This window comes from Thermothelomyces heterothallicus (genome assembly GCF_042370625.1).
Source record: "Thermothelomyces heterothallicus CBS 202.75 unplaced genomic scaffold P884_scaffold_7, whole genome shotgun sequence".
Taxonomy (NCBI): Eukaryota; Fungi; Ascomycota; class Sordariomycetes; order Sordariales; family Chaetomiaceae; genus Thermothelomyces; species Thermothelomyces heterothallicus.
In genome coordinates this window covers 1,162,410-1,188,271 of record NW_027192568.1, presented here as the reverse complement: position 1 = coordinate 1,188,271, position 25,862 = coordinate 1,162,410, and the positions used below count along the sequence as shown (strand labels likewise).

General features: G+C 56.6%; 8 protein-coding genes across 8 annotated transcripts; 3 read left to right on the top strand and 5 right to left on the bottom strand.

Moving 5' to 3' along the window:
* Positions 1–22: 22 nt before the first annotated feature.
* P884DRAFT_328846 (proliferating cell nuclear antigen, N-terminal domain-containing protein) lies at positions 23–1,295 on the bottom strand (the record flags this gene model as incomplete). The annotated part of the gene is made up of 5 exons (XM_069445611.1): positions 1,110–1,295; positions 996–1,039; positions 501–930; positions 109–398; positions 23–40 (listed from the first exon to the last, which is right to left on the bottom strand). The coding sequence occupies exons 2-5, from the start codon at positions 1,035–1,037 to the stop codon at positions 23–25; spliced, it is 780 nt and encodes a 259-aa protein (XP_069299009.1). The 5' UTR covers positions 1,038–1,039; positions 1,110–1,295.
* A 599-nt stretch (positions 1,296–1,894) lies between these two features.
* Positions 1,895–4,025, bottom strand: P884DRAFT_197541 (Mysoin-binding motif of peroxisomes-domain-containing protein; the record flags this gene model as incomplete). The annotated part of the gene is made up of 5 exons (XM_069438068.1): positions 1,895–2,562; positions 2,617–3,068; positions 3,122–3,597; positions 3,681–3,877; positions 3,977–4,025. The coding sequence occupies 5 exons, from the start codon at positions 4,023–4,025 to the stop codon at positions 1,895–1,897; spliced, it is 1,842 nt and encodes a 613-aa protein (XP_069299008.1).
* Positions 4,026–5,332: 1,307 nt separating this feature from the next.
* P884DRAFT_196844 (Rab5-interacting protein family) lies at positions 5,333–5,938 on the top strand (the record flags this gene model as incomplete). The annotated part of the gene is made up of 2 exons (XM_069438017.1): positions 5,333–5,398; positions 5,648–5,938. 2 exons carry the CDS (start codon positions 5,333–5,335, stop codon positions 5,936–5,938), a joined length of 357 nt encoding a protein of 118 aa, XP_069299007.1.
* A 766-nt stretch (positions 5,939–6,704) lies between these two features.
* P884DRAFT_258127 (uncharacterized protein) lies at positions 6,705–9,905 on the bottom strand. The gene has a single exon (XM_069441210.1). It carries the CDS (start codon positions 9,550–9,552, stop codon positions 6,835–6,837), a length of 2,718 nt encoding a protein of 905 aa, XP_069299006.1. The 5' UTR covers positions 9,553–9,905; the 3' UTR covers positions 6,705–6,834.
* Positions 9,906–10,888: 983 nt separating this feature from the next.
* P884DRAFT_328842 (uncharacterized protein) lies at positions 10,889–12,585 on the top strand. Its single transcript, XM_069445610.1, has 3 exons — positions 10,889–11,837; positions 11,896–12,329; positions 12,386–12,585. Exons 1-3 carry the CDS (start codon positions 11,012–11,014, stop codon positions 12,446–12,448), a joined length of 1,323 nt encoding a protein of 440 aa, XP_069299005.1. The 5' UTR covers positions 10,889–11,011; the 3' UTR covers positions 12,449–12,585.
* A 689-nt stretch (positions 12,586–13,274) lies between these two features.
* P884DRAFT_268801 (P-loop containing nucleoside triphosphate hydrolase protein) lies at positions 13,275–15,605 on the top strand (the record flags this gene model as incomplete). The annotated part of the gene is made up of 1 exon (XM_069442227.1): positions 13,275–15,605. One exon carries the CDS (start codon positions 13,275–13,277, stop codon positions 15,603–15,605), a length of 2,331 nt encoding a protein of 776 aa, XP_069299004.1.
* A 453-nt stretch (positions 15,606–16,058) lies between these two features.
* Positions 16,059–22,039, bottom strand: P884DRAFT_298764 (uncharacterized protein; the record flags this gene model as incomplete). Its single annotated transcript, XM_069444636.1, has 8 exons — positions 16,059–16,138; positions 16,291–16,390; positions 16,574–16,755; positions 17,653–20,501; positions 20,566–20,776; positions 20,846–21,726; positions 21,802–21,940; positions 21,991–22,039. 8 exons carry the CDS (start codon positions 22,037–22,039, stop codon positions 16,059–16,061), a joined length of 4,491 nt encoding a protein of 1,496 aa, XP_069299003.1.
* Positions 22,040–23,135: 1,096 nt separating this feature from the next.
* P884DRAFT_298763 (uncharacterized protein) lies at positions 23,136–25,386 on the bottom strand (the record flags this gene model as incomplete). Its single annotated transcript, XM_069444635.1, has 5 exons — positions 23,136–23,704; positions 23,822–24,224; positions 24,290–24,516; positions 24,589–24,746; positions 24,848–25,386. The coding sequence occupies 5 exons, from the start codon at positions 25,384–25,386 to the stop codon at positions 23,136–23,138; spliced, it is 1,896 nt and encodes a 631-aa protein (XP_069299002.1).
* Between the last annotated feature and the right edge of the window lie 476 nt (positions 25,387–25,862).

Here is a 25,862-nt window from a genome sequence, read left to right as displayed (position 1 = left end):
GTCGTTTTCATTCGACCCTTCTCTACTCCTCATCGCCAATCTGTTTGAAAAAAAGGGATCAGCGTTAGAATTGTATCTCTGGGCAGCAATTGCGAGCGTTTGGCATACCTTTGGCGCCAGGTAGAAGCGCAGATAACTGCTTCCTCCCAGGCTGTACTCGACCAGGAGGGGCACCTCGTTGGAGAGGCAGATCTTGACCTGGTTCGACAGCGCCGAGGCTTTGCAGAAGTTGACGAGGTACTTGAGGGAGAAGGTGAGCGAGACGGGCTCGCTGAGCTCGATCTCGATCGACTCGTTCGGCTTATCCACGTTGGAGTGTTGCCGCAGGGTGACGGACCCGTTACCGATGTCGCCCTGGCACGAGAACTTGACGCCATCCTTGCTCGCATCGATCGTGACTGTGCGCAACGTTCCGTCAGCAACCTCTCCTCGCGCGTGTTCCTGGGCCCCCGGGGGAGGGGGGGGGAGGGGGGGTTGGGCTCTGTTGCGGTAGCAAATACCTGACTCAGACATAGCCATCAGATCTGTTGTGATGCGCTTGAACTCGTTCGCGGGCATGGTGATTGTGGCCGCGTACTCGGTGTCCGGGATACCCAGGTGTTCCTGGTCAATATCCATGAGCTTGAGGTCGTATTCGGAGATCCTGTCGGTCTCGGAGCTCTCGAAGACGAGGTTGAGGACGTCAGGCGCGTCCTCCGCCTTGAGGGTGAGAATATCCTCATTCTGGGCCGCCCGCAGCACCTTGGTGAGGGAGGTGAGGTTGATGCCGAGCGCGATGTTACGGTCGCAGCGGAACGGCGAGAAGCCCTCGGCCTTGAGCATCATGGACACGAGCGCGACATGGCTGTTGTCCATGGCCTGCAGGGCGATGCCGCTGTCATTGCAGTCAAAATTGCAGTCTTGCACCAGATCCTTGATGGCGTCGACAACCTGCGCAGAAGCTTCCGTTAGAGCGCCTAAGTGCGCAATGATCCAGGTGCTAATCGAGCGCATACCTTCTTCAGGATGCTCGCCTGCTCCAAACGTGCTTCTAACATGGCTGCGTTCGTCAGCTTCGAGCTCCTGTAACGCAGCTCAGGAGGGGTCGGGGATGATGCTGGAACACTCACTGATTGTGTGTGTGTGTGTGTGTGTGTGTGTGTGTGGTAAGATCTGAAAGACTGATTTGGTGAAGTAATTGGAGTAATATTTGGGTGTGAGGGCTTGTTAGGTGTGTGCTTTCGTCGTGGTTTGTCGTTGGGTTGGGTTTTGCAATGGTTGAGATGAAGTTCTGAGTGGGAGGGAAAGATGGATCGGGCACGCGACGCGCTTTGGCGGTCGAAAAGACGCGCCAGGCGTTAGATTGATTGCCTCTCCTGGTTTAGCTCGTGCTGGAGCGCGCCTGGCGTGGGGTCTGGTGCCTGATAACTCCCCAGGCTTGAGGTCAGGAGGTGCTTGGCACAGCACAAAGTCTGTCATGTTGCGGCTACGGGTAGAGCAAGAAGATAAAAATGAACGAAAAAAAAAAAAAAAAAAAAAAAAAAAAAAAAAAAAAAAAAAGAAGAGAGAGAGAGAGAGAGAGAGAGATTGGCCGACTGAGCCTTTCTTCTACCGCATTCAATGTACTGGAACATCGGCCAGCAAAAGTCTAATTACAACCGCGACGCAGAAACAGAATTAAGCATATTTACAGATGCAAACGTCTGCAACAAATTCCACCCAATGAACGCCCATCCCGTCGGATCCAGTTTGTGAGCTCCAAAGCTGATAGATGCTGCTGGATAGTGAGAATCAAGACAAATATGGAAACAAGCCGCTGTCTATACAAGCCACCATTAAGATCTGGGTAGCAAGCACGATGCAAAACGACAAAGGAAAGAGAGGTTCCGTCTTGGTTTGTTGGTAGTCATCACGGTCATAACGAGATTCGAGAGGGCGCGGGCATGGTCGCCCGCTTTGGTCGCAGGTTGATGACCGTCTCGAGTTCCCGGAGCATCCCGCGGCTGGCCTCGCTCCTCTCCCTCGCGAGTTCTCTCCTCTCCCGTTCTTCCTTCATCTTGGCGATCCGCTCCTCCCGAGTCAGCAGGCTGCGCGGCCGGGACGGCAGGGAGACTGCCTCGAACACTTCCGCCTCGTCCGAGCACCCCCCCTTTGGGCTGCCCAGAGTTGAGCCCGGCGGGGACTCTCCGGTCAGCGCGCGGAATGCCTCGGATGCTCCGCCATCTTCAACGGTGGTGAGCCCGCTGAGAGAACTCGCTGGTGAAAGCAGGGTACTGAGGGACGAGAGCCGCTTCTCGTTCCGGTCAATGCCGGACGCCAAGGCTGCCTTGCCTTCCTCCCAAGCCTGCGTGAGCGTCTTCAGATCCTGTCCGATGGACTCGTATTGAGCCATCAGGCTGGATCCCAAATCGGACACGTCATCCGCCTCGTTCAGTATCCTCTCCGACTCTTCACGTAGCAGGGCAAGCTTTGCCTGAAGGCCTCGGATGCCCATCGACAACGAATTGAGCTTCATAAACTGCGACCGTCGTTTCTCTCGATTGGGAGACAATGGTGATTTGGTCTCCAAGATGGTCGGGAAAGCTGTACAAATTAGCACCCGGGACAGAGAGACGTGAACAGGGGATCCTCGCTCACTTTCTTCTTCGCTGAGCAGTCGGCGAAGCTTTTCATAACTTTCGGATGTGGCGTTATTAAGGGTCTTTAGTCCCTCCACAGCCGTCGACCATCGGAGGAAGTCGGTGTTGTCGCCTGCCGCCTCAAAGGCAAGGAGAGAGCACAGCAGAAGTTTGCGAATGATGTGGAAGCGGGATGCGGCAATCTTCAAGGACCGTAGAGCCTCTGGATCCTCAAACTCCTTTTCGGAAAAGCCTCGCACCGCGTCCGAAATGTCAAAGTCGCTGATGTCGTAGATATCGTGGTACTTTTCTTGGTCTACCTGCTCGGCGAAGCCCTTGATCGCCGTCGAGACCTGCAGGTGAGTCTCAATCATGTCGGACAGCCGTCCCTTCAGCGCCTTACGCAGCCTATTGCAGCGGCGCAGCTGTGATCGGTCCTCCATGCGGCTAATAGGAGGCAGGGGCGCACTTCTGCTGGCGTGTGAGTCCATCGGCGTAGCACCGAAAGGCGGGCCAACACTTACATCCTGTAGCCCCGAGACACGAGCTCGACCTCCTGGATGAGTGACAGGGCCGCGCTGCATGCGCTGTCGAAGTCCTGGGACCTGGAGACGAAAGTGGTCACTTCGCTCAGCGCCTGGTTCCGTAAATATCGAAGCCACTGCTGTTTGAGATAGGCCTGCGACACCACAGCTACCGCCACGAGGACCAGGGCCGTAAAAGTCACTCGCTTCTTCGTCAAATGCGCCCAGCCCCCCGAATGCACCCATTTGACCATCCATGCAACAACGAGGGCTGCGGCCGCTGCTGCTAACACCCCCGTTGTCGTTGGAGTCGCGGCGTTCTGAGCTGTTTCTGGCGCATCATTTGACCGACTCTGGGCGTTTGGATGCGCTGCTATAGAATGCCCGCTCAGCAGCTGTGATGCGACAATCGTATATCGAAACTGCTCAATGAACTTTAGGTTGTCGCCACGGTCTATCCTCGACACCACCACTTTCTGTTTGCGCAAGGAGCCAAAGAGGTCAGCCATGTCTTCCCATCTAGAGAGAGAGTGTGTGTTGGGGGGGGGGGTTGACTGACTGAGCAAGAGTCGCGCAGAGAGCTGAGTCGGTGCTTCGGAGAAACGCCCAGAGATAGGGGGTTCGGCATGCTGGCTCTGAAGCGCTTCTTGACCATTGGACGTCCTACCGGCGCGAATGACGGACTGGACGGCGGCGAATCATCGTGCTTATCCGAGGCTGCCGGCGTAGCCCATGCCTGCTGTTCTTCGCCCTCATCTACCGAGAAAGCAGTCAGTGTCCGTGTCCAAGTTGCCATCCTGAGAGCTCGTTGCGACCTGCGCGCGCAAGACGGGAGACGAGCGGAGGAATACTAACCCTTCAGATAGTCGGCAAGCGGAGTGTGGTCTTGAATGACGGTCTCCATGAACGGCGTGTTACTGCTGGATGGTCACAAGGCTATGGCAACAGTCCCCCATCTGCCCGCCCGATGCGCACCAGAGACCGCGTTCCTCGACCGTCTTTGTGTGGATGGTCCCTGCTGGCAACGCTGTGCACGAGACACAAGACTCCGGGTCGGCGCAGGTGAGGCCTCTGGCGGCGGCGACGGTGGGAGAGAATCGGGATTGTTGTTGTGCTAGCGTTGCGAGGTGGCCGTTCGCGAAACCGTTTTGCATGTTTCTGTTCCGTGGTCGAGACGCATGCGGCCGGAGGAGATGGGATGGAGACGACTAGTAAGGGTGGTGGGAGCCCTCTCTTCGCTAAATTAGCGTCTGGAACTCCTGAAAGTCGGTTACGTTGTGGGCAATCCACTGTAATGACACCATGCCTACGGAGTAAAAAGGTGTACGACGCGCTGGAGGAAGGTCGCTAAAAGCAAATCATTAATTGTCTTAAGACCCTGGGAGGCACTGCCCGGCGGAAATAATCCTGGAAGAGCACCCCCCTGGCCGCCGGATCTCCTTATTAAACAATTCGGCTCGCCAAAGTCGTTTCAACTTGTTTCTTACGGCCTGAGGTCGCCCTTAAAGGTGCCGTCTTTTTTTCTTTTTTCTTTTTTTTTTTTCAATCATGCACCGACGTCATGGCCCCAATCTCGCTTTCGATCGTGTCAGATATCAACTTCCGAGCGACTAGACGGCAGCTCGAAAAGAGTTCATTTTGCATCCGCCACCGAGGACACTTTGTCACTTTCGATCTTGATCATCAAGGCGATCGTTCTAATCCATACCTACACTAAGAAGAACTGCAACCCTGGGGGTCCGTTACAAGTCCGATACTGTGCCGTTTGTTTCACTTTCGCATTAACTAATTTGCAAGGGGCAAGCTTCCCCAATTTCGGGCCAAGACGGCGGCTGTCGCACCCGACGATACTCCGTAATACCGATCGCGTTACCGTATCCGTATTATCGTACGCTTCCCCACACAAGCTCCAAGCCATGCAGCCTGCAGATCGCCAAGCGGAGCCGCTGCATTGCAGTGCGGCCCACCAAAGCTTACGCCCGTACAACAACTTGAGCTCAACAAGACGCGACGAGTACAACGAAGAGGCGACTTCTCAAATCCGCTGCTCGGACACCGAGCGCCAAATTTATCAGTCAATTAACAGGTTTTTCCATCGTGGTTGGCGAGGATCGACTCGAAAGAACCGTGCAAGCGCAGCTCAGAACACCCCAAGCCGCACGAAGAACCAACTCTCCGCCGTTCCCACAGACGCAAACCATCACCACAACCATGCCTTCCGAACGCGAACTCCAAATATCTCCCATCGTGCATGAGTCGGTGGTACATAACTCACGGGTTAGTTTCTAGTGGTTTCCGCACAGATGGGCCTCCCAGCCGGCCGCTCGGCCTGTTTATCCCCGAGTCCAAACACACGAGAATGCCCACCCAATCAATCCCCCATTCCCCCCCCCCCCCCCCCCCCCCCAAAAAAAAAAAAAAAACAAAATAAAAAAAAAACCGACACACAGCTCGAATCTCAAGACTTGAACCCCCCAGCTAACACCGCACACGCACGCATGCGCCCTGCCTGCCCCGGATCCCCAGACCTTCTCCAACCTGCAGACGCTCGCTGCCTCCCTCTTCGGCGTCTCGGCCGGCATCCTCGGCCTCGAGTCCTACTCGGGCTTCGTCTTCTACCTCGTCTTCTCGCTTCTGACGGCGGTGCTCTTCTACGCGCTCCGCGTGGCCCCGACTTCGCTGGCCGCGGGCAAGCCGCCGCTCGACACGAGCCGGTACTTCCGCGGCCCTTACGAGTTCTGGGCCGGGGGCCTGATGAACGGGCTGGCAGGGTTTATCCTGACCTGGACCCTCTTCTACGGGTTGGTGAGGGCGTGAGCGTTGTAAAGATGGGGAAACCGCAAAATCGTGGCGAGGGCCTTAATTTTGGTGCGCGACAAGGGAGAGGGGAGGCGTTCTGGCGTTAAGGGTTTCGGAGGAGTGACTTGCTGCAGGCGGTCGTTGGGTCACACTTCAGAGAGACGCAACGATACTCAGCCTCCTAGTGGGAATTCGGGAATTGGAAACGACGAACGAGGATTTGAACCTCTTATCTGCCGATGAAGCCCATGTACGATCACCGCAATCGGAAATCTCCCCAAGTCTTGGGAACGCCAATGCCTTTGCTCCGGACAGGCAAAGGGGGTTTGAGAGTTGCTCTTTCCTTTGTCGCCAAAGGTTTAGGAAAGGTGTTTGTCTGTCCTGAGCTATACAAGCATTGGGGCGGTTCCCATCGAGGCACTTTACACAACTGTTCTGCTCCAAAAAAAAAATCCTGGGACCATCAATTTATTTTGAAAACCAACAGGCTGAAAACTAAATGCCTCGCCCAGGCGACGAAGTGCATAAACCTCTGTGATGCACATTAACCATTGTTTAAGAAAGCGTTTTCTCCCTAAAAGAGAAGAAAAAAGGAAAACGGCAGGATTTCCGTCACAGAGCGGAGGGATGGAGGTAACCAGCCACGAAACACCATCTCCCTAATCTTGGCGTCTTTGGTGTCTCGCGGCAAAGCTTGCATGAGGTTCCAGGAATACATACGCCGAGAACTTTCGCGTCAGGGTCCTGACTCTTTCATATCTGAACAGTAAAGGCCCCCGGCTTGGTCGATGATCTTGGGGTAATAGGTGCGTTAGATGTCAAAAGCTACAAAGGCAGAGAATGCTGATACCAAAAACTAGAGAAAATGGCCTAAGATACAACATGTAAACCTAAGCTCACCCACAATGCTCGCGTCATTCCGTGATCTCAACAACCTTCCCGACGAACCCTTCCAACCCGGACCGGTCCTGTCGTCCACCCTCGAGGACCAAGATCCGCGACCCCAGCTCGACCCACTCTCTCGTCGACAGCAGCTCCAACTGCACCTCGACACTGCCATCCACGGCACCTCCCCGCGCGTCGATATTCTCCACGCCCATGTCCTCGGAAAGCCCGAACAGGTCGTCGTCAAGCCCATCCGCTGCCGCCTTCCCGCCGTCATCACCATCACCATTACCACCCCCATTCTGCGGTTCCATCCTCGATACGCGCACCACCCGCGCGGCAGACCGGACGCTCGCCACGTAAATATTGACTAGGCTGCCGACCGTCAGCGCGGCGACGCCCCGGTTGCTCTCGTCAAACACTGCCGTCAGCCCGCTGACTGCCTGCAGCGACAGGCCAGACGAGACCATGTGCTGGCTGGGCACGGCCAAGATCATGCCTTTGCGCAGTCGGGGGGTCTTGGTACTCGTAGCCGGCGGCGCGTGGCGGCCCGAGGCACCGTTGGTGTCCACGCCGCCGAAGTTGGTGTGACCTGCTGGAGTCGGTGGGGGATCGAAGACCATCCCGATCGATCCGACTTGGCCCGCGGAGAGCGTCTGTACGGGGAGGCGCAGATTGCGGATGCTGACGATGGAGGCGGTGTGCCATTCGCCGCTGATGGTCGATGCCGACACTGCGTTTCTGGAGGCGACGCGGCTGAGTTCGGCCGACGAAGGGTGCGAGGGCGAGAGTCCGCAGCTGTGGGGAGTCCCGCGGTCTTCGGGCGTGGTGCCCTGGTCGTCGTCCTCCGGAGGGAAGGGTCCCACGACCACCTTGTCGCCGATCGAGAGGCTGCCGAAGCGGAGGTATCCGGCTACGACAGTGCCCAGATCGGTCGGCTGGTTGGTGTCGCTCGTGGCGAGCGCATAGGACGCGGGCAGGCTGAACTTGTCTTCGATGTGAAACAGGCATGCCGGCTGCTCGGGGTTTAGCGCTGCCCCGATGTAATCGAAAGAGGTAGGCGTTGGGGGAAGCGGGAGGCCCTGAAGCAATGCGTGCAGTGTGCCGATCCCCCGCCCATCGACCGAACTGGTGAGCAAGATAGGAACAACCGACGACGGGTCCTCGTTTGCCTTGATGCAGTCAAGTGCGTCCCTGACGGCTTTTCTATCCTGGTCGGACATGCGCGTGGGTTCCGAGTCCCCTGCCGAGCCCCCCTTCACGATCTTCGGCACCCGCTTAGCTCCCTTTAAACCCGAGAGGATCTTGTTAAGGGTGATGGACAGGCTCGACTTGGTTGCCAGATCCAACTTAGTGATGACGACGACGAGCGGCAGACCAAGCCGTAAACAGAGGTCCAGATGAGCCGACGCAAGATCAACGTTCGTGCTGACGGTCCCAAGCACGTCTTGGGAAGCGGATGTGGCACCCGCAGTGGAGACGAGCTCGGCACTGTCAGCCGCGATGCAGAGCAAGGTCCAGTGAGGAGCCCAGCCGACGATACCTCGGAGGATGGTTCGTCGGTAGCGCGGGTGGCCGGCAGAATCCACCAGGTAGACCAGACGGCCATCTTTGGTGAAGTCGTGGATATCAATCCAGGACTCGACTCCGCTATGAGCGTAGTTGATAATATCCTCATTGTTGTAGCCGACGAGTTCCTGCGTGACAGACGACGTGACGCCGGACGCGACCTCGTGGAGGTGCTTGAGAAGGCCAAGCCGGCCTTTGCCACGGCCATTGTCGAGGGTCCCGCTCGAGAGTGTTCCCAAGAGAGTGGACTTCCCGGACGTCGTCGGACCCGTAACCGTGACGCGCAACTGATCCGTAGTGAGTGGCCCTTGCTTTGGGTCGGGCAAGGCCTCGGCCGGCCGCGCCGCTCCTGGGGATCTCGTGCTTGGTGACCGGGTGTCGTCTCTGGGCCGCAGATCGGGCGTGACCAAAGCCTCAGCAACCCATAATTTTGCCCTGTGCACGATCCCCTCTGATCCTGAACTGCCGGAGTCCTGGGCTCCGCTCGCGTCTACCCACTCACATTCTCCAACAACCAGCATGCGGAGCACCTCCATGTTGCAGCCCAGACTGGCAGCCATGATGCGAAGGGTGCTGAGACTCTCGTCCATCTCGTCTTTGGTCAGGCCCGCAAGCGTGCCATCGTCTGCGACACCGATTTCGTAGAGTGCTCCCCTCGATGCCTCCAGCCCCGGGAGCAACTTGCCCAGTTGGACTGGTGCATCCAGAGGGGCGTTCTCGTCGGGGAGCTGGGGAATGACGAGCCCAGGCGAGGCAGAACCGGCATGGTAAGGACACGACTGCTGCAGCCTCCACAGGAGCTGGGTCGTAAGGTGCTCAAGACGGTCCTGGCGTGATTGAGGTGAGGTAACGGAGGGCCCAGGGCTCGGCGGGCCCGCCTTGGCCGTCCTGGAATCGGAAGACGGTCGTGACTGGGTGGACTCACTGATGCGAGTCGCCGTGCTGATCCGTTCATACTTCCTCCGTGGCCTCAACAGCAAATGAAGCTTATACTCGGTAGGGCCATCCTGCGGCTCGGGCTCGAGCTTGGTGACACCGTAGTCCGAGAGTAAGCCAAAGCCAGCGGGTCCTTGTCGGTCTGTGGACTGAGTCGGGCCTGGAAACTTGTCGGAGTTGCCAGGCCGTAGCCATGGGGATGCCACCCGCGGCGGATTGGGGTCGAAGGTGAACACCGACATCGGGTCTTGGTGTATCGGCCCGGTTCAAGAGGTTATGTGTTCGCTATGTGAGCCAACGGCTGGGAACAAATATACAAAATATACAGTCGATAACCGGATGAGTGCAAGTCAATGAGATTGTAAAAGAACAGACATTGCACAAGCGGTGGTCATTTCAAAAAGGAAGAGCAGATGTATTCGTGGTATCATCTTGGAGGTTCTGAGCGATCAAGCTCGAAAAGAAAGGGCGAAAACTCGAAAAGAGAGTAGAGCCCGAGATGCTGCAATCACGAGAACCAGGACGTCGCCTTAGTTGAAAGAAGCCATCATGTGCAACGGTGTTGTCGGGTCTTCAGGCGGAGGATGGGTATGATGATGGCGGCCGAGGTCGTTGGTGAGAAAATAAAATACCTGCAACGGTAGCCGATGACTTCCATCGGGACAAATGCGCTGTCCTGATTGGGAACTGCCTGTGACGCATTCAGCGGAAGGCAGCCGATTGGATTTCGCCAGACAAAGTTCAGATGGAGAGGTACCGAGCTTTCTGCCACCCCACCACACAACTTCAGGTTGCTGCTTAACTAACGCCCATCTAGCATTGGCTTCCTCAAGAAAGAACACTGCCACTGCCCGGGCGATGGGCGACAGCATTCCAAGTCGAATTTGCACAAAAGAAGCGAGAGCAGAGATAAGTTGACCAAATGCAACACAAATCTGCCGCTGAATTTTCAGCGAAAGAGAACACGCCGATTCCTCCATACGACGAGCGGTGCGAAACGCATCTCGGTCAACGCCTAGTAGCGCAAGCGAAGAGAAGCGAAGATGGCGGTGTACCCGCCCGATGATCAGTCTCCGTCCCCACCGCCACTCAAGGATGAATGCCAAGCCCCATCCCCAACTAGCACAGATGAGCTTCATCTAAAAAGACAGTCGACGGCAGAGCGGGCGAGGGAAGGGAAGAAAAGAAGATGGCCGCGATGGCGATTCTGGCCTTTTACGAGAGAATTGGCGAGAGGGGAAGGAGGCGGATGGATTACAAAGGTACGCCAAATGCCACGTTAATGACCATTCCGGACCTGGAGGCTGTTTCATGCTCATTGCCTGGTGCGCCTGCAGCGACAGGCCCGAGGCGAAGGGCTGATGTAGCTAAGCCCAATGCGCAGGGCAATGGTCGTCAGCATGGCGAGGGTCGGGTGGGCCGCGGCCAGGAGCGATCCATTTTTACCTGACCAGACGCGGCTGCAAATCTGGAACGCACCCAAGACACTGGCTGTCGGGATGCACGAGCCCAAGCGTCCACCGCCCAAAGTCCCACTTAACCCCCCGCCTGCCTTGCGCATTCAACTAGCCCGTCTGGTTTCAAACGCCCCTGAACACGCAAACCTTTCTCTTATCCTGTTCCAAACGTTCCAACATTTTTGTAAGAATTTTGTCCTAACCATATCCTGCTCGGTACAAGACCTCTTTAGCGCGTTCAATCATGGGCCGATTTGGCAGCTTGTTCAAGAAGTCGGAAAAGGAGAAACCGGAGTCGAACCCCTACGCTCCGCAGTCGCCGGCCACCCAATCCTCCCCGCCTTCGCAGTACGCCCCGTACACCCAGTACAATGCCGCCCAATACAATGACAACCAGTCCATTTCGAGTGCCCCAGCAGGCGCGCCATCCGGCTTGCCGAGCGGCCCACGCCCAGGCGGTTTCCCGAGCCGAGTGGCGCCCGGCTACGGGAACGACAGGTCCCCCCCTCCTCAGTACTCGCCCGACCCCTCTCAACCGTCTCCGTCTGGCAGCCAGCGGTCTCCCTATGGCGGAGGGTCGCCATATCCAAACGCACCGAGCCCATCCATGGGCACCGGCTTTTCGAAGGAGAAGTACGGTGCCCAAGACGGTGTAGGCAAGAGCCGTTTCGAACCTGCGACGTCACCATACGCTAGTTCCGCATCACCTCCGTCGCAGAGCCAGGGAGGTTACGGAAATCTAGACGCTTCAAGCTCAGGGGATTTGTTCGCCAACTACAATGGATATCCCAAGCAGCCCACGAGCCAGGTTCCAGGGCAGAACGATGCGTCTTACGATCCTGCCATGGAACAGGGTGAAACGCGAGAGATGACCGAGGAAGAGAAAGAGGAGGCTCTGGTGAACAGTACCAAAGCCGAGATACTGCAAACGATGCACGAAACAAACGAAGTCGGCATGCGCGCCCATGCCAAAGCCGTGGAGGCCAATGAGCGGATGAGGCTCATGAACGAACAGCTACTCAGGCAGACGGAGATGTTGAATAATGCGGAGAAGAACACGTTCAAGACACGTAATTTTTTTCCGGTCCCGATTTGCTCCTCTTGATCCCTTACTAACATAAACTGCAGAGTCCCAGGTGGAAGTCAGCACTGTGAACCTGGATGATTTGGATGCGGCCAACGCATCAATGTTCAACCTGGTTGCGAACAGCAAAAAGAGAGTTCAGGCGCGAACCCAGAGGAAACTGGAGATTCAGCGGCAACACGAAGTTTTGGGTGAAAGAACGATACAGGAGGAGCATAACCTCGAGCGGAAGTGGCGGGCAGAGAGGAAGAAACTTGACGCCAATAGGCCTCAGGAACTTCTCGGCGCCAAAAAGAAGACAGACTTTTCCCAGTTCGAGTTCGAGGACGACGACGGTCAGCAAAGAGAACAAAACGAGCGGTACGAGCAAATCGTCGATGGTATCTTGGAGCAAGCCAAGAATCTGCGCCAGAACGCAGAGTTTCAGGGTTTCGTTCTCAATGAGCAAATCAAGCAGATTGACCGCATCACGAACAATGTATGTGTCGGTTCATCGAAATATGGATACGGCGAGCGTACTGACATGGGATATAGGTTCAAGCCAGCGATGACAAGCTTGGGAAGAACGTCATCCGTATCAACTCCACCTACAAATGAGACTGGGTTGGGGGGGTGTATGGATGTGCCTAGGCGATTCTCTGTCATTGTTCGGATTGTAATGCTTGAAAGCGTTGCTGTTCTGTCGCATTTACGGATTGGGTTGCTGGCCGTCATTCCCAACTTCAAGCAATTTTCGGTTCGGCGAAATCAGAAGGGTCTGTTTAAATGTTCCATCCTAATAAATGTAGAATTCACCCTGAGCGGTTTTCGGCGGTATTATATAACTATATGCATGCGACGAAGAATATGGCGCATCTCAAGAGAAGGCGCTTGGGGATAATGCCGTGTCTGCTTTACAACTTGGTTTCAGGTGCCGTCCAAAATTCATTGAATCGGCGGGTACATGAAAAGCGGAGTGGTCACGGAATGCGGAGTGCGCCGCTGCGTTGAGTCTTAAGATTCTGGATCCAGCACCCGACTGAGCGTTCTGCAAGGTGGGAGCTTGGCAGGCAACACCTTACCAAAGGGGGCGAAGTACGGATTACAGTACGAAGTACGGATTACTTGCAAGATAAAAAAGTTGACGGCTTGTGGGTCAGGCATTTTTTCTGACTGGTAGTTAGTGTACTCAAATCTCGAAGCACTCTACTCCGTTATTCATAATTAATCCAGACATACTACAACGAACATGCATGCATCAAAGAGCCTGATTTTACATATCCCTTGATTCTCATCCTTCAGCTTCCAATGCCTCCAATTTGAGCAGCTGGCACCTCAACATCACACCCTCTAATTGCTTGCCTCCCAAATCACCGACGAATGCATTAACTCTCGATATATAAAACACAGCCGACTTCCCCTGTGCACGAATCTTGAGGGTGAGATGCCGAAGAAGAGGAAAGGTGATGGCGGCGCAGACGTTATCAGGATTGGGGACAAGGTGCTCTCCCTTGAGGGCTACCTAACCAAAAAGCCGAAAACTGAATCCGACTCGTCACCATCAAAATCCACACCTCCAACGCCACAACCCCAACCATCTTCTTCCACACCAGCTTCAGGTGATAAGAGTCCAGATGCTTCAAACTTCGTGGCTTCTAGGCCACCGGCTGGGGACCCGCAGTTTTTTGAGGCAAGAAAGGCTCTTCCGTTATGGACGCGCCAGGACGAGATCCGCCGGATTCTGCGGCAGAAGGATGTTCTCGTCCTCGTGGGTGAGACGGGCTCGGGTAAAAGTACCCAGGTCCCTCAATTCCTGTATCAGGAAAAGTGGTGCCAGAGGAGGAGAGTGAGGATCAAACCGAGCGAGGGCGAAAAGGCGCAGGAAGTGAGCGTCGGCGGCATGATTGCGATCACCCAACCGAGGCGGGTAGCAGCAACCACGCTGGCCCATCGTGTCTCCCGAGAGGTAGGCACACCGCTCACCGGACAGAAAGGTGGCGGGGACGGCAACGGCCCCGACTCAAAGGGCCTGGTGGGTTACTCGGTCCGCTTCGACCACCGGGTTCCCGCCGGTACCAAGATCAAGTACCTGACCGAAGGCATGCTTCTCCAAGAACTCCTTCGCGACCCTTACTTGCGGCAATACAGCGCCATCATCGTTGACGAAATCCATGAGCGGAGCGTTGACGTCGACCTGCTGTCCGGATTCCTCAAGCAGATCATCTCGGGAGACAAGGCTGGCCGGGGCGGGATCCCGCTCAAGGTGGTCATCATGAGCGCAACGGCAAACGTCGAGGGAATCAGGCAGTTCTTCTCCACAGCAGGACCCGGAGGCTCAAAGTCCAATCGGCCAGAGTCGTCCGTTGAATATCTCCAGATCGAGGGAAGGCAATTTCCGGTCGATATCATTCATACACCAAAACCCGTCGCGGACATTCAAGAAGCACTTCTCAAGACGATCTTCAAGCTGCACACCGAGGAGGCGCTCTCGGATAAGTACGGCAGGAAGGACATTCTGGCATTTCTCACCGGCCAGGAGGAGATCGAGTCGGCCCAGAAACTGATCGAAGAATACGCCTCGACACTTGCGCCCGGGTTGCCCAAGGTCAAGGTGTTCCCTTTGTTTGGTCAACTCTCGATGGAGGCACAGCACGAAGCATTCCAGCCCATTAAGGGCGGTCATACGCGAAAGATAGTTCTGGCCACCAACATCGCTGAGACCTCCGTCACCGTTCCGGGGGTGCGATACGTCATTGACTGCGGCAAGGCGAAATTGAAGCAGTTTCGTTCGAGGCTGGGCATGGAGTCATTGCTCGCAAAGCCAATCTCAAAATCATCGGCCATCCAAAGAGCCGGCCGAGCAGGCCGTGAAGGACCCGGGAAGTGCTACAGACTCTACACCCAGGAGACGTACGACAGCCTGTACGACAGAGATCTCCCCGAGATTTTGCGGACCGACATTCTCAGCGCGATCCTGACCATGAAAGCAAGGGGGATCCAGGACGTCTTCTCCTTCCCTCTGATGGATCCTCCCCAGGCGGAATCGGTCGAGAAGGCTCTTCTGCACCTCCATATTCTCGGGGCTCTCGATGACAACGGCGCCATAACGGAGACGGGTCGCAGGATGGTGCAGTTTCCCGTTTCGCCGCCCTATGCTCGGGTCCTTCTGGCGGCGGCGGAGCCAAAGTACGACTGCCTCCTAGAGGTGATTGACATAATCTCGTGCATCACGGCTGGCGAGGACATCTTTCATCAACTGCGAACCGAGGAGGCCAGGGAGGAGGTTGAGGAGTACCGAAAGGAGCTCTTCCGCCGGGAAGGAGATCTCCTGACCTACCTGACGACCATGCAGCTCTACGCGGCCGAGAATACCGACCGAGTGAAGTGGTGCAAAGACCGCAAGATCAATCTGAGAAATATGAAACAGGCCCTCAACATCCGCAAACAGCTGCGGGGGCTCTGTGTACGGCAGGGAATGATGGAGCAGCCGCCGCCAGATCCGCAGCCGTTCTCCCCAACCTCGCCGGAACAAGCAACCTCGATCCTGAAGTGTTTCCTGACGGGATTCTCGATCAAGACGGCGATCCTGGCGCCGGACAACAGCTACGTCACGTCCCACGGCAAGCATGTCGTCGCCATACATCCCGCCAGTGTACTTCATGGACAAAAGAAAGAGGCCATAATGTTTTTAGAGCACGTCTACACGCAAAAGAGCTATGCGAAGAAGGTCAGCGTCATACAAGCCGTGTGGATCGCAGAGGCTCTTGAAGAGTAGGTCGCAGAAACGGCGCGATCCAGCGCTGCCGGCGAGTTTAGAGTTCGGCAGAGAGGAGAGAGAGCATGGGGAAGAGGTGAAAGGGGAACGTGGAGAAGTGTAGAATAAATGAGCAGGTTCGATAACAGTGAGCGAAAGCCACGCTGCTGTGAAAGTCATAAAGCAGAGTAGCAAAGAAAAAAAAGTACAGAAAGGGACTGCTTGTCGTGCCACATCTCGATACACCTCGGTCAACATGCTCATACCTACATAGAGTCTGAGATCTGAACCCAGGGGGGGGGGGGGGGGGGGAAGGCGAGCCAACTAGGGTGGCATGGAAGAGAGAAGAATGCCATGTAGTCGTGCCAGTACGGGCAAGTCCCTTTCCTGGCGGATGCCAACCAAAGGGGGGGTGCGTAGTAGTATCATTAGAAGCTCCATAAATAGCCCTCTCGGGAAGACTCTTCTCCCGGGTCATGACTCTGTGTCACCCTCTTCAGTCCCGCGCTTCTGGATAGCCTTCATCAGCTCGTACAGCTGACCGAGCTGCTCATCTGTTGTCGTCGTCAGTCGGTCGGTCGGTCAATCGGTTAGCAGCGCACTCGCAGTCCTCTCGCCTTCACCTCGTCGCGTTCTACCTGAGGCTGGTGCAGGAGGAAGGGGAAAGAAAAGAGAGAGAGAGAGAGAGAGAGAGAGAAGATCATACCGCTCATCTTTTCAATCTTGCCCTGGTCGAGTTTCTCCCCTTTCCACGCGTCTCCCTCAATCTTTTGGGCATAGAGCTGCCACTCGCTGAGAAAGCCTATCTGTTGAGCGCGCGCTCCTCGTCAGCGACCTGGGCCCCGAGGACAACTTCGGTTTTACGCTTGCTCACTTGTTGTCCGGGCATTGCCGACTCCCTCGTAGGTATAGAGGTTGTGGGATAGGAGGTAGAGAGGAAAAAAAAAAAAAAAAAACAGAAACAAAAAAAAGGGGGGTGGTTGGCTCACCAGATGCACGGGGTTCTCGACGTTGCGATGCGCCCTGAACTCGGCCTTGACGTACTCGTCGCCCAGCAGCCGCATCTCCGGGGGCAGGTGCTTCCTGTGCGCCCGGAGCAGACGCCGGTAGAGGTATATTGGTGGGAGGAGAGCCATGGGCCCGGGGGACAAGCCCTTGCCTGTCTGCGCCGCTGAGGCCAGGAGGCGGAGTGAGGGTCTCATGATGAAGGAAACACCGAGAAAAAGTCTCGACGGGGTTGCCCTTCACGCTTTATCTCGCCTTTTTTTTTTCGTTGATTGTCGGTTGTTGCCCTAGCAGCACTGTAGATCGTTCAAAGTGTGCTGTATCATCAGCCCGGGAAACTTCAGGAGTCTGCCTCGGAGTCCTAGGAGCGAAGCATACATTCGACATCCTCAGCACGCCGTTGGAGCTTCAAGCTCGCTGCCGAGTGACGGGGTGTATGTAATTGCCGGTAAGGCCCACACAGTGTGACTTTGTGACTTTGCTCTTTATGGTGCGAGTGCTCACACACACTAGATTACTCCGTAATCCGTAGGCTTCAACTACTGCAGTCTTGCATAAGGCCTCACACCTGCTGGAGTTAAGCCTTCTGAAATGTCCGCACCGACATGCCGACATGTAGTTGTGGTAGGTACCATGGCTCCGAGGATATCTGCCTCCGCGGCCGCCGTCAGAGATGGCACCCATAGTTGACTCGAAATCGACCTGAGGCTCACATTACAAGTCAAGCTGGGAAACGGGAAACAAGCGAAGGGCTTAGATATATGTCACGAGCCTCCTTTGTAGACTTTGATCTACGAGACTGCACCCATCCAAACGGAGAGGGTGCTCCAGCAAGAAGAAAAAATTGGGGGGGGGGGGGGGGATGGGCCCCTCTTAATTCGTCATTAAGAAAATTCTAGGAAAATGAGCAAGCATGTCGCCGACCCATGAAAAAAAAAAAAAAAAAAAAAAAAAAAAAAATAAAAAAAAAAAAACCATCCAACGAGTCACATAACCACTTGCGGCTGGAAATGCCCTGGCGTCCAAAGGCCTACCCTGTCGCCTCCTGCAACATCAGGTGTACCATCTCTGCTGCCATTCCAGTTCGACTCCGAGACGATGTTCAGCACCAGGTCATCGAGCCCCGCGAAACGGCCTGCTTCCCAGGACCTCCTCCGGCTAGAGAACCCCGGCCTTCCAGTTCCCAGTGCCTCGTCTCGCGCTCTCGCCACCCTGTATATCAATCCCCGGGGCTGCTCCACGCCTTTCCCTTTGTCCCTTGGGGCGTCAGGTTGCTCGGAGACGCTGCGGCTGCTGGCCACAGGATTGGCTGGCCCGGGACTATCTTCAGTGTCACGAGCCGGGGCGGCCCCTCTTCGCTTCTCCGCAACTTCCCTCTCCAGCCTCTGGACGAGCGAGTTATCCGGCCCGTAACACGCACGGGCTCTCTCGAGTAGCTCTTCCTGCGTCCGTGCCGGACCATCGCCCAGCATTACCTCTAAGCGCTTGATGATGGGATGGTCGGCGCCGAGCTCGGCTTTGCTCTTCTCCAGGTTCTCTTTGCTTCGGCGCCAGCTCTCCATCATGGCGACTTCCGGGTCCGAATCTTCGACGATCGGCTTTTCGCTCGCCCGCGCTTCCCTGTCCATGAGGTCCCGGAGAGTGTCCTCGAGATTTCGCGTCATCGAATGGGTCGACCCGAGAGCCGCTCTCGCTCTGAGGACGGCTTCTTGAAAGAGCTTCAACGCATCCTCGTCGAGTTCCATCTTGTGGTGGAAGACGGCCCAGCAGAGCGTGAGGTAGGACCGTATCGTCTCCATGTGCGACTCCCCGTAGGCCGACCTGGCGCGGGACAGGCAGATCTTGGCCATGGACAGAGCGAGGTCATATTTCTGTCCCAAGAGTAAGCATTCGACCAAATAACGAAATATCTTGAGCATCCTTTTGTCGCAGCCGTCAAGCCAGGTAGCCCCGAACTCCCAAAGTTGGACGAGTTCTCGGCACGCCGCATCCCACTTCCCTGGGCCGTTCATCAGCAGCGAATAAGTGGCGGCGATCATCAGGTCGAAAGATGCTTCCGACTGCCAGAACCGGGACGTCAGCTCTCCGGGGGCCTGCAACACCTCGTCCAGGTAATGCTCCCAAAACTCCCGGTTGCCCGCGTCGGTGAGTGTGCGAGCCTCGATCTGGAGCCTCATAAGGTCCGGATCGTATTTCTCCAACTGTTTCTCCAGCAATTCCACTGCCTTTAGTAGCATGCGCCTCCCAACGCGGTATCGGTCCTGGTCCAAGTATACCAAGGCCAGCTCTCCGTGTGCCAAGTTGTGCACCGTATCAATCATCTCGATTTCGTCTAGGTGCTCTCGGAGCTGCCGCCCCTTGGCCAGTATATCATCATCTGGCATATTCGGGTCGCATATCATCTCCGGCTTCTCGGTTTTGGATTGCCGTTGCCCGCTTGCAGTGGGTTTGGACAGTCTCTCGAGGAGTTCCCTCACCGTCCTCTTCGTAAAAGGCTTCGGGTGCTGTCCCGCGGGAGGTGGTTCCGGTACTCTCAGTCCTATGGCTGCTCGCTTGTCGTCATCTTTCCCACGCAGCCTCACAATAGCCTCTAGGTACGTGGCCTCGGCCTCTGAAAGATGTCCCATCTCGTGGTAGAGCCGTGCCAGCGATAGCACTACGCTGATGGCGGCCCAGGCATCAGCGCCGACCTCGATCTTCCAGATGTGAAGCGACCGGGTGAAGCAATCCTTTGCGTCCAAGAACCGCTTCTGGGTCCTGTAGTACTCTCCTAGCTTCTGAAGCAAGTAGGCACGGTATTGGTCGCGGATGGGCTCGAGCGGCGGGCTCACGGCAAGGCAGACGTGGAAATGGGGTACCAGGCTGCGGGAATACTGCAAGTCGTCCAACCTCGAGAACCCGCGCAGCGACTCGACAAGCAGGACTCGCGCTACTAGGGCCCACCGCAATGCCGTGCTCGTGCCCATGCGCCTTCGCGCCCATGCATGGACCAAGGCATGCATCGACAGCGACCGTTCATCTGGTGACAATCTGACGAGGGAGAACTTGCGCAGGATCGTTACCCCCGCGGCGAAGTCGGTCGGGTCCCAACGGCCGTCCTCCTTGACCCGTACCATCCGGTCCAAGTCGTAGTCGTACGGGTCCATGAGATGGCTCAGGGGACAATAGCGAGGGGCTCCGGCGGCATGGTGCTCTTCGGCAGCACGTTTTATGATGAGCGAGGGGATCTCTTTGTGGTGGAAAAAGGTGAGGAGGTTCAAGACTTTGAGAGCAAGGACGGCGACCTGACCACGGCCGGACCTGCCTTCGCGGCGTCTGCGTGCCTGGATGGCCTCGTACGATAGCTCTAGTGCTGCGTAAACTGCTGCGTTTTCAATACCCTCGTCTTCGGCTTCTGGGTGCAGGTTGGAGAGGATGCGGACCTTTTCAGTACGGAGTTTCTTGAGGTACTCTTGGAGGGAGATGCCCGCGTCCCGGATGAACGCCGCGGCCTTCTCGATCGCAAGTGGGAGGCATTCGAGTTCTCGAACGATGGCTTCGGCGAACCCCTTATTCTCCGCGTTGTCCGGGGACCCCGACGCTCTCAAGAGAAGCCCACTGGCATCCTTCTCTCCCAGAGGAGTCACTTCGTAGGTGCACTCGGCCGGCAAGCTCAGTTCCAGGCTGGTCATCCGGGATGTGTATATAATGTTGCCCTTGCCTCTGCCCGGCAGGCTTCCTTTACGGTCGCTAAGATTGCAGTCGTCGAAGATCATGAGCCACTCATCCGTTAGTCGCTCCATCCATCGTTTGCACTTGGCGCACAGCTCCTCAAGGACGACTCCCGTCAGGCCATGCTCCCTGGCAATGTTGGCATAGCTCTGTAAGATGGTGGCGGGCGTGGAGCCATCAATGTAAAATACGTATTCGAATCTGTGCTGTGTTAGATATGTCTCACTCGCCAAGGCGTGGGAATGTCACGAGCCTGTCACCAAACATTTCCGAGAATCTGAAGGCAATCTCGCTCTTTCCGACACCGCCCACGCCATGCAGAAGAAACTCTCGCCGGGGGCTGCCTCCCGTACCGCGCGGGGCAAAGAAGGAACCCAGCCTCTCTAGGATGTCCTCCCTTCCTGTAAAGAAACTGCTCGTCGTCCCCATTGACCGAGCCTTGCTAGATAAGAGAATCTGCTCCTTGTCGAGGTCGTCTGAGCCAAACCCGGTCAGAGGAGCTTATCATAGCAAAGCAGGAGACGAAGGGACGATGGGACACATACAAATGTGGCCGAGCGTCAACCCATGCCCGAAATCGTCTGTTTTCAGCGCTTTTGCAACCTGGCGGACCTGCTTGGAAACAGGTTGATCGGAGAGATATTCTTGTGTCAGGCTTTTGAGCTCTGGTATTTTGAAATAGTGATGCAGCTTGACTTGGGCGGCAGCCTGAGGGACGTTGAAGCGGTAGTATGCGCCGGGGAAGGAGAGGAGCCTTGCCTCCAGTTCCCGATGCGCCTTTTCGGCGTCGGTGGCCACGTCCTTCAGGGTCTTGCCCAGGTGAACGTAGAAGGCAGCGCCGCGCAACTTCAGAAAGCTCTCCAACCCGCCCACGGACCGCTCGAGTCTGACATCCCGGGTGCCGGTCCCGATGCTGACCACGCAGCCAAGGCGCCTCCCGGACCCGAATTCCTTCACAGCCTCTGACAGGAGAAAGTTTATCGGGTTGTTGATACCGAGGGCCGCATCAATGTACTCCCGCGCCGACGAGCCCTTGCCTAGTTTTTGGGGCTTGAAATAAGAAGAAGCGGCCGTGGTAGCCCGCGCGGCCTCCCAGATCGTGACATCTTCATCCCAGTTATCCTGGCTGCCTTCATCACCGTAGTAAGACCGAACGAACTGGACGTCTCCAATGTTATCGGAGGGCATGACACAAACAAAAGCCTTTCCCTTCTTGGGCTGCTCGGGGTCCCTCATCAACTCGCCTAGGCCACGCTTCTGAACGATTCCTTCGATGGCTTCTCGAAGGGCAGAAGCCCGAAATCTTTGTGAGAGACTCGAGCACTTGCGATTCTGCTTCGAAAAGATCTTCTCGGCACAGTTGTCATATTCCTGCAGGGCCTCCTGGGTCGACATCCGTAGCCTCCCCAGCATTATCGCGATGAGACTGAGACAAATTAGCCTCTCATGACATATGAAAGAATCGTTGAGGGGGATGTGTATTGGGCCCTTCGGCGCTTACCCTCCGGTGCTGGTTCCGGCAATCATGTGGAAAAAATCGCATGGCTTGGGAAGTTCTGGAAGGCGGTACCTGTCCTTAATGTCCTTCATGATCCCATCCAGGACAACGAGCGAAGAGACCCCCCGGACACCCCCGCCATCTGCGCTCGGTCAATAAGATTTCCCGAAAGGAAGTTGTTTTGCAACTCACCGAGGCAGAGAAGATTGACGGCTTCATCATCTTCGGAGTCTTTGGACATCACCGTTCCTGGCAGGGTAGAACTGGTTTTGTTGACACGAAGAATTATCTATTATCCATCGGGGCGACGCACGACGAGATATCCCAAAATTCAAGCGGCTGGGCCCAGAGGTCAGAATATACTGGCAAACAAAGAGTCGCGACGCCTTGCTGTGCCCCTATTGGTAATGGGTCTCAAGGCATCCCTCCAATGGACGCGAACCACAAGTGCCAGGGTCCTCAGCTCCGGGGCAGGGCAGACTTCCGACCCGCCTATAGCGTACCCTTGAACCGAGCCCAGGAAGGCTTCATTATTAGTTATCGTGGGCCGTGGTCGAACCTATAAACTTCCCAGTGCGTCGCAAATGTTCTGTTATGTTTTATTCATTTTCTGCAGGGTAGCTTGATCGCGGCGATTGACAAAGTCATTAGGTAACCTGGATTAAAGGGTCAACGGTGTGGGCTGAGAGACACAGGAACAAGAACGTCGAAGTATCCGTACTTTCGACCCCTCATCGGGCTCTCATGCGTCCCACTGCATCGGGACGCAATGCAAGTTGCTGTTGGTCGAGGGTTGTGGCTGTGGGCAGAAAGGGTCTGTCAGGTCCTCACGTCAGTGGATGGATAAGTCGGAGGAGTGGTCCCAAGTTACAGGGCGCACAACCAACTCGCTGGAGTATCCATTGCAGTAGTGCACCTCGCACTTCGAAATCAGGCGCGACTTCCATCTCGAGCTTTGGCCTCTTCATAGCTGAGCCCGAGAACCTGAGGTCCACATCTATGCCGAAGGGCAGAAGGCAGACCTGCAGGGACAGATAAATAACATTGAAATTGTTAACTTACTTCTTCGCCCTTAGACTCATCACCTATGAGACGCTCATGTATGTACTGTACCTCGTTGCATCAAGTCATAAACCTGCCTGATGCACCTTGAGGGCACCACTCTCCTCGGGCAATAACCCGCCCAAATTCGAACCCGACACTGTTGCTGCCTGCTACCGGCTTGTGCAACAGCACCTGTCGGGGTGTTTGCGTGCGAACCACTTGCCAAAAGCTGCCAGACAGACCCCCTTTACCATCGCCCTTCCCCTCCCTCCCCATCCGACTATTTCGACGCTTTACACCACCTTCCTGGGTTTGTTCCAGCCTCGCCGCACAGTCGCGTCCTCGTCAAGATACCAGGTCGGGTCGCTCGCGGGATCCAACTCCTTGGTCGAGAAGCCATTCCCCAGGTACGCGAACCGGTTCCATCCCTTCCTCCTCCTCTTCCCACCCTCGCCCTCACCCTCGCCCTCGCCGTCGCACTCGCACTCGCCGCCGGAGGGGAGATAGTCGTACTCCCAGTCCTCGCCGCGGAACCGCTCGAGCATGTGGAAGAAGTGGATCCGGCTGCCGGGGTGCAGCGCCGTGACGCGGCCGTCGTCGCTCCGGAACCACGACCGGCTGCCTCCGCTGCCTCCGCTGCCTCCGCTGCCGTCCGACGACGAGATGGGTGCCGCCCACGCCGTGCGCGGCATGAAGGCCGTGACGTGCTCGAAGTAGTCGTCGACGGCCGCGCGCGACGGCGCCAGCGACCGGATGCCCTCGGTCTGGCACTTGCGGATCGCCCCCGTGATGTACTTGGCGATGTGCTCGCTGAGGGTGAAGACGCTGCCGTGGCCGATCGGGGCGTTGGGCCCGAGAAACACTATTTTTTTTGGGGGGGGGGGGGTGGGGGACCCGGTCAGTTGCTGCTGGTAGGGCTGGCTCGTTGATGAGAAGAGGGGTTGTTTGGGGGGGGGGGGGGGGGGTTAGTTGGGCTTACTGAAGTAGTTGGGCAGGCCGTCCACGGCGCACGACATGTACGCCTTGGGCGTCTCCTTCTTCCACCTCTCTTGGAGGTTCCCGTCGCGGCCGATGATGGGGAAGCGCGGGATGAAGGACGTGTTGAACCCCGTGGCGCAGACGATGGCGTCTACCCGGAGTACCTCGCCCGTCTCGAGCTCGATACCCTCGGGCACGAACCGCCTGATTCCGGATCTCTTGATGACCACGTTGGGCTTGGTCAGGGCCTGGAGGTACCCGTGGCCGGGCGTCATTCTCCTGGTCCCGAGCGGGAAGTCGGGGATGAGCGCTCGGCAAAGCTCCTCGTCTCCCCCCAGCATGGCCGTCATGTATTCGGTTACCTTCGCCCGCGCAAAGGTTTGCACAAGGCCATTTGTTAGGACCTAGAAGGTTCAATCTCGGGTTAACCAAACTCTCTCGAAGGACCCAGAGAACAGGGTCGACGTACGACCGGGAAGGCGTTGTTCACTTCCACCTCGATCTTCTTGACGAACTCGCGGTAGAAGTCGGGGTCGGACTGGAACTTTTCGATCGTCTCCCGGGAAAAGTTCTCTTGCGCGTCCAGCTGGATCTTGCTGAGGACCTCGCCTGCCTGACCCATGAGCTTCCACGCCTGTATCCTCGGTGGGAGCACCCAGGTGGGAGTCCGGACGATGTGGTAGAGTTTCTCGGCCGCTGCAGCATGTCAGGTCCTGCTTACCCATTTCTTCTTTTTGTTTACCAGGCTGTATATATCTAGGTTCGTACCCGGTTGGAGCTCCGGCAGCACTTGGATGCCGCTCGAGCCGTTGCCGATGACGGCAATGGTCTTGCCTGTGTGGTCAAAGTCCTTTGGCCACCGCGCAGTGTGGATGAGACGTCCCTGATAGGCGTCGAGGCCCTCGACGTCAGGCCACTTCCAGTCGCTGAACGCCACCCCTTCTATCAGTCTTCGGGCCGTCTTTCGGACGCAGGGAAAAAAAAAAAAAGGGGGGGGGGGGGGGGGGGGGGGAGGCAGCCCGCTTACTTTAGGATACCGCTCCCGTTCACAAGGAAATCGGCGTGGTCGTTGAACTCCTCTCCCGACTCCAGGTTCCGAACAAGCAGCTCCCACCGGCCATGCTCCTCGTTCCACCGGGCCAAGACGACCTGGTGCAGAGTTTTGATGGAACCCCTCATACCTTCCTCGTCACACACCTGGCAGAGGTACTCGCCAATCTCCTCGGCCGCCGAGAAGAAGTTTGTCCAGTCCTTCTTCTGCCGCCATGAGAACTGATAGCTGTGGCTGGGTACGTCACATCGGCAGCCCGGATATCGGTTCTCGAGCCAGGTGCCGCCGACGTCGGCGTTCTTCTCGTAGACGGTGATCTCGTAGTCGGTCAGGTTGAGCCGGAGGGTCCTGATGAGATTCAGCCCGCTGGCGCCGGCCCCGATGGCCACGATGCGGATGTGCCGTGTCGAGCCGAGGGGCTCTTCCCGGACCTTGTAAGTACCACCTGGTCGTGGGGGCTTGTTGATTGCCTCGGCATGACGGTTGGGTTGCGCCATGAGCTCGACGGGAGTCATGGCAGGCTCCGAAGGGGATGGAGGAGAAAGCGGGGTCGACGGTAGTGGTTTTGATAAGGGGCGGTATGCCAAGGGATGGTTTGAGGGCGAACTAGGAGTTTGGGCTGAGGACTGACGGGTTTATAACCTCAGCCAAGGGGATCGAGAGAACAAAGGCAAGGCGGAGAATTGTCCCATCATGGAAAATTAACCCTCCGCAGCCAACCCTTGAATGTTGGCCAGGATTTTCCACGGCTGGGGAGGAGGGAAGGGGATCCGGCATGGAGATTCGCTCAAAGAAATACGACCCAAACTTTGAATTCCTGTCCCGGTCCAGCTTGAGGGAGTGGAGGCGTTGGCCGTGACCAGGCCGCTTGTGATCCGCACGAAGCTATAGTTGGTCCATTTACGGTCAGCCGAGACCTCGCCGCCGTGAGCCCAGTTTCCGGAATGCTACAGCCCGGGAATGTACATACCTACTGCAAGTCAAGTGGCTC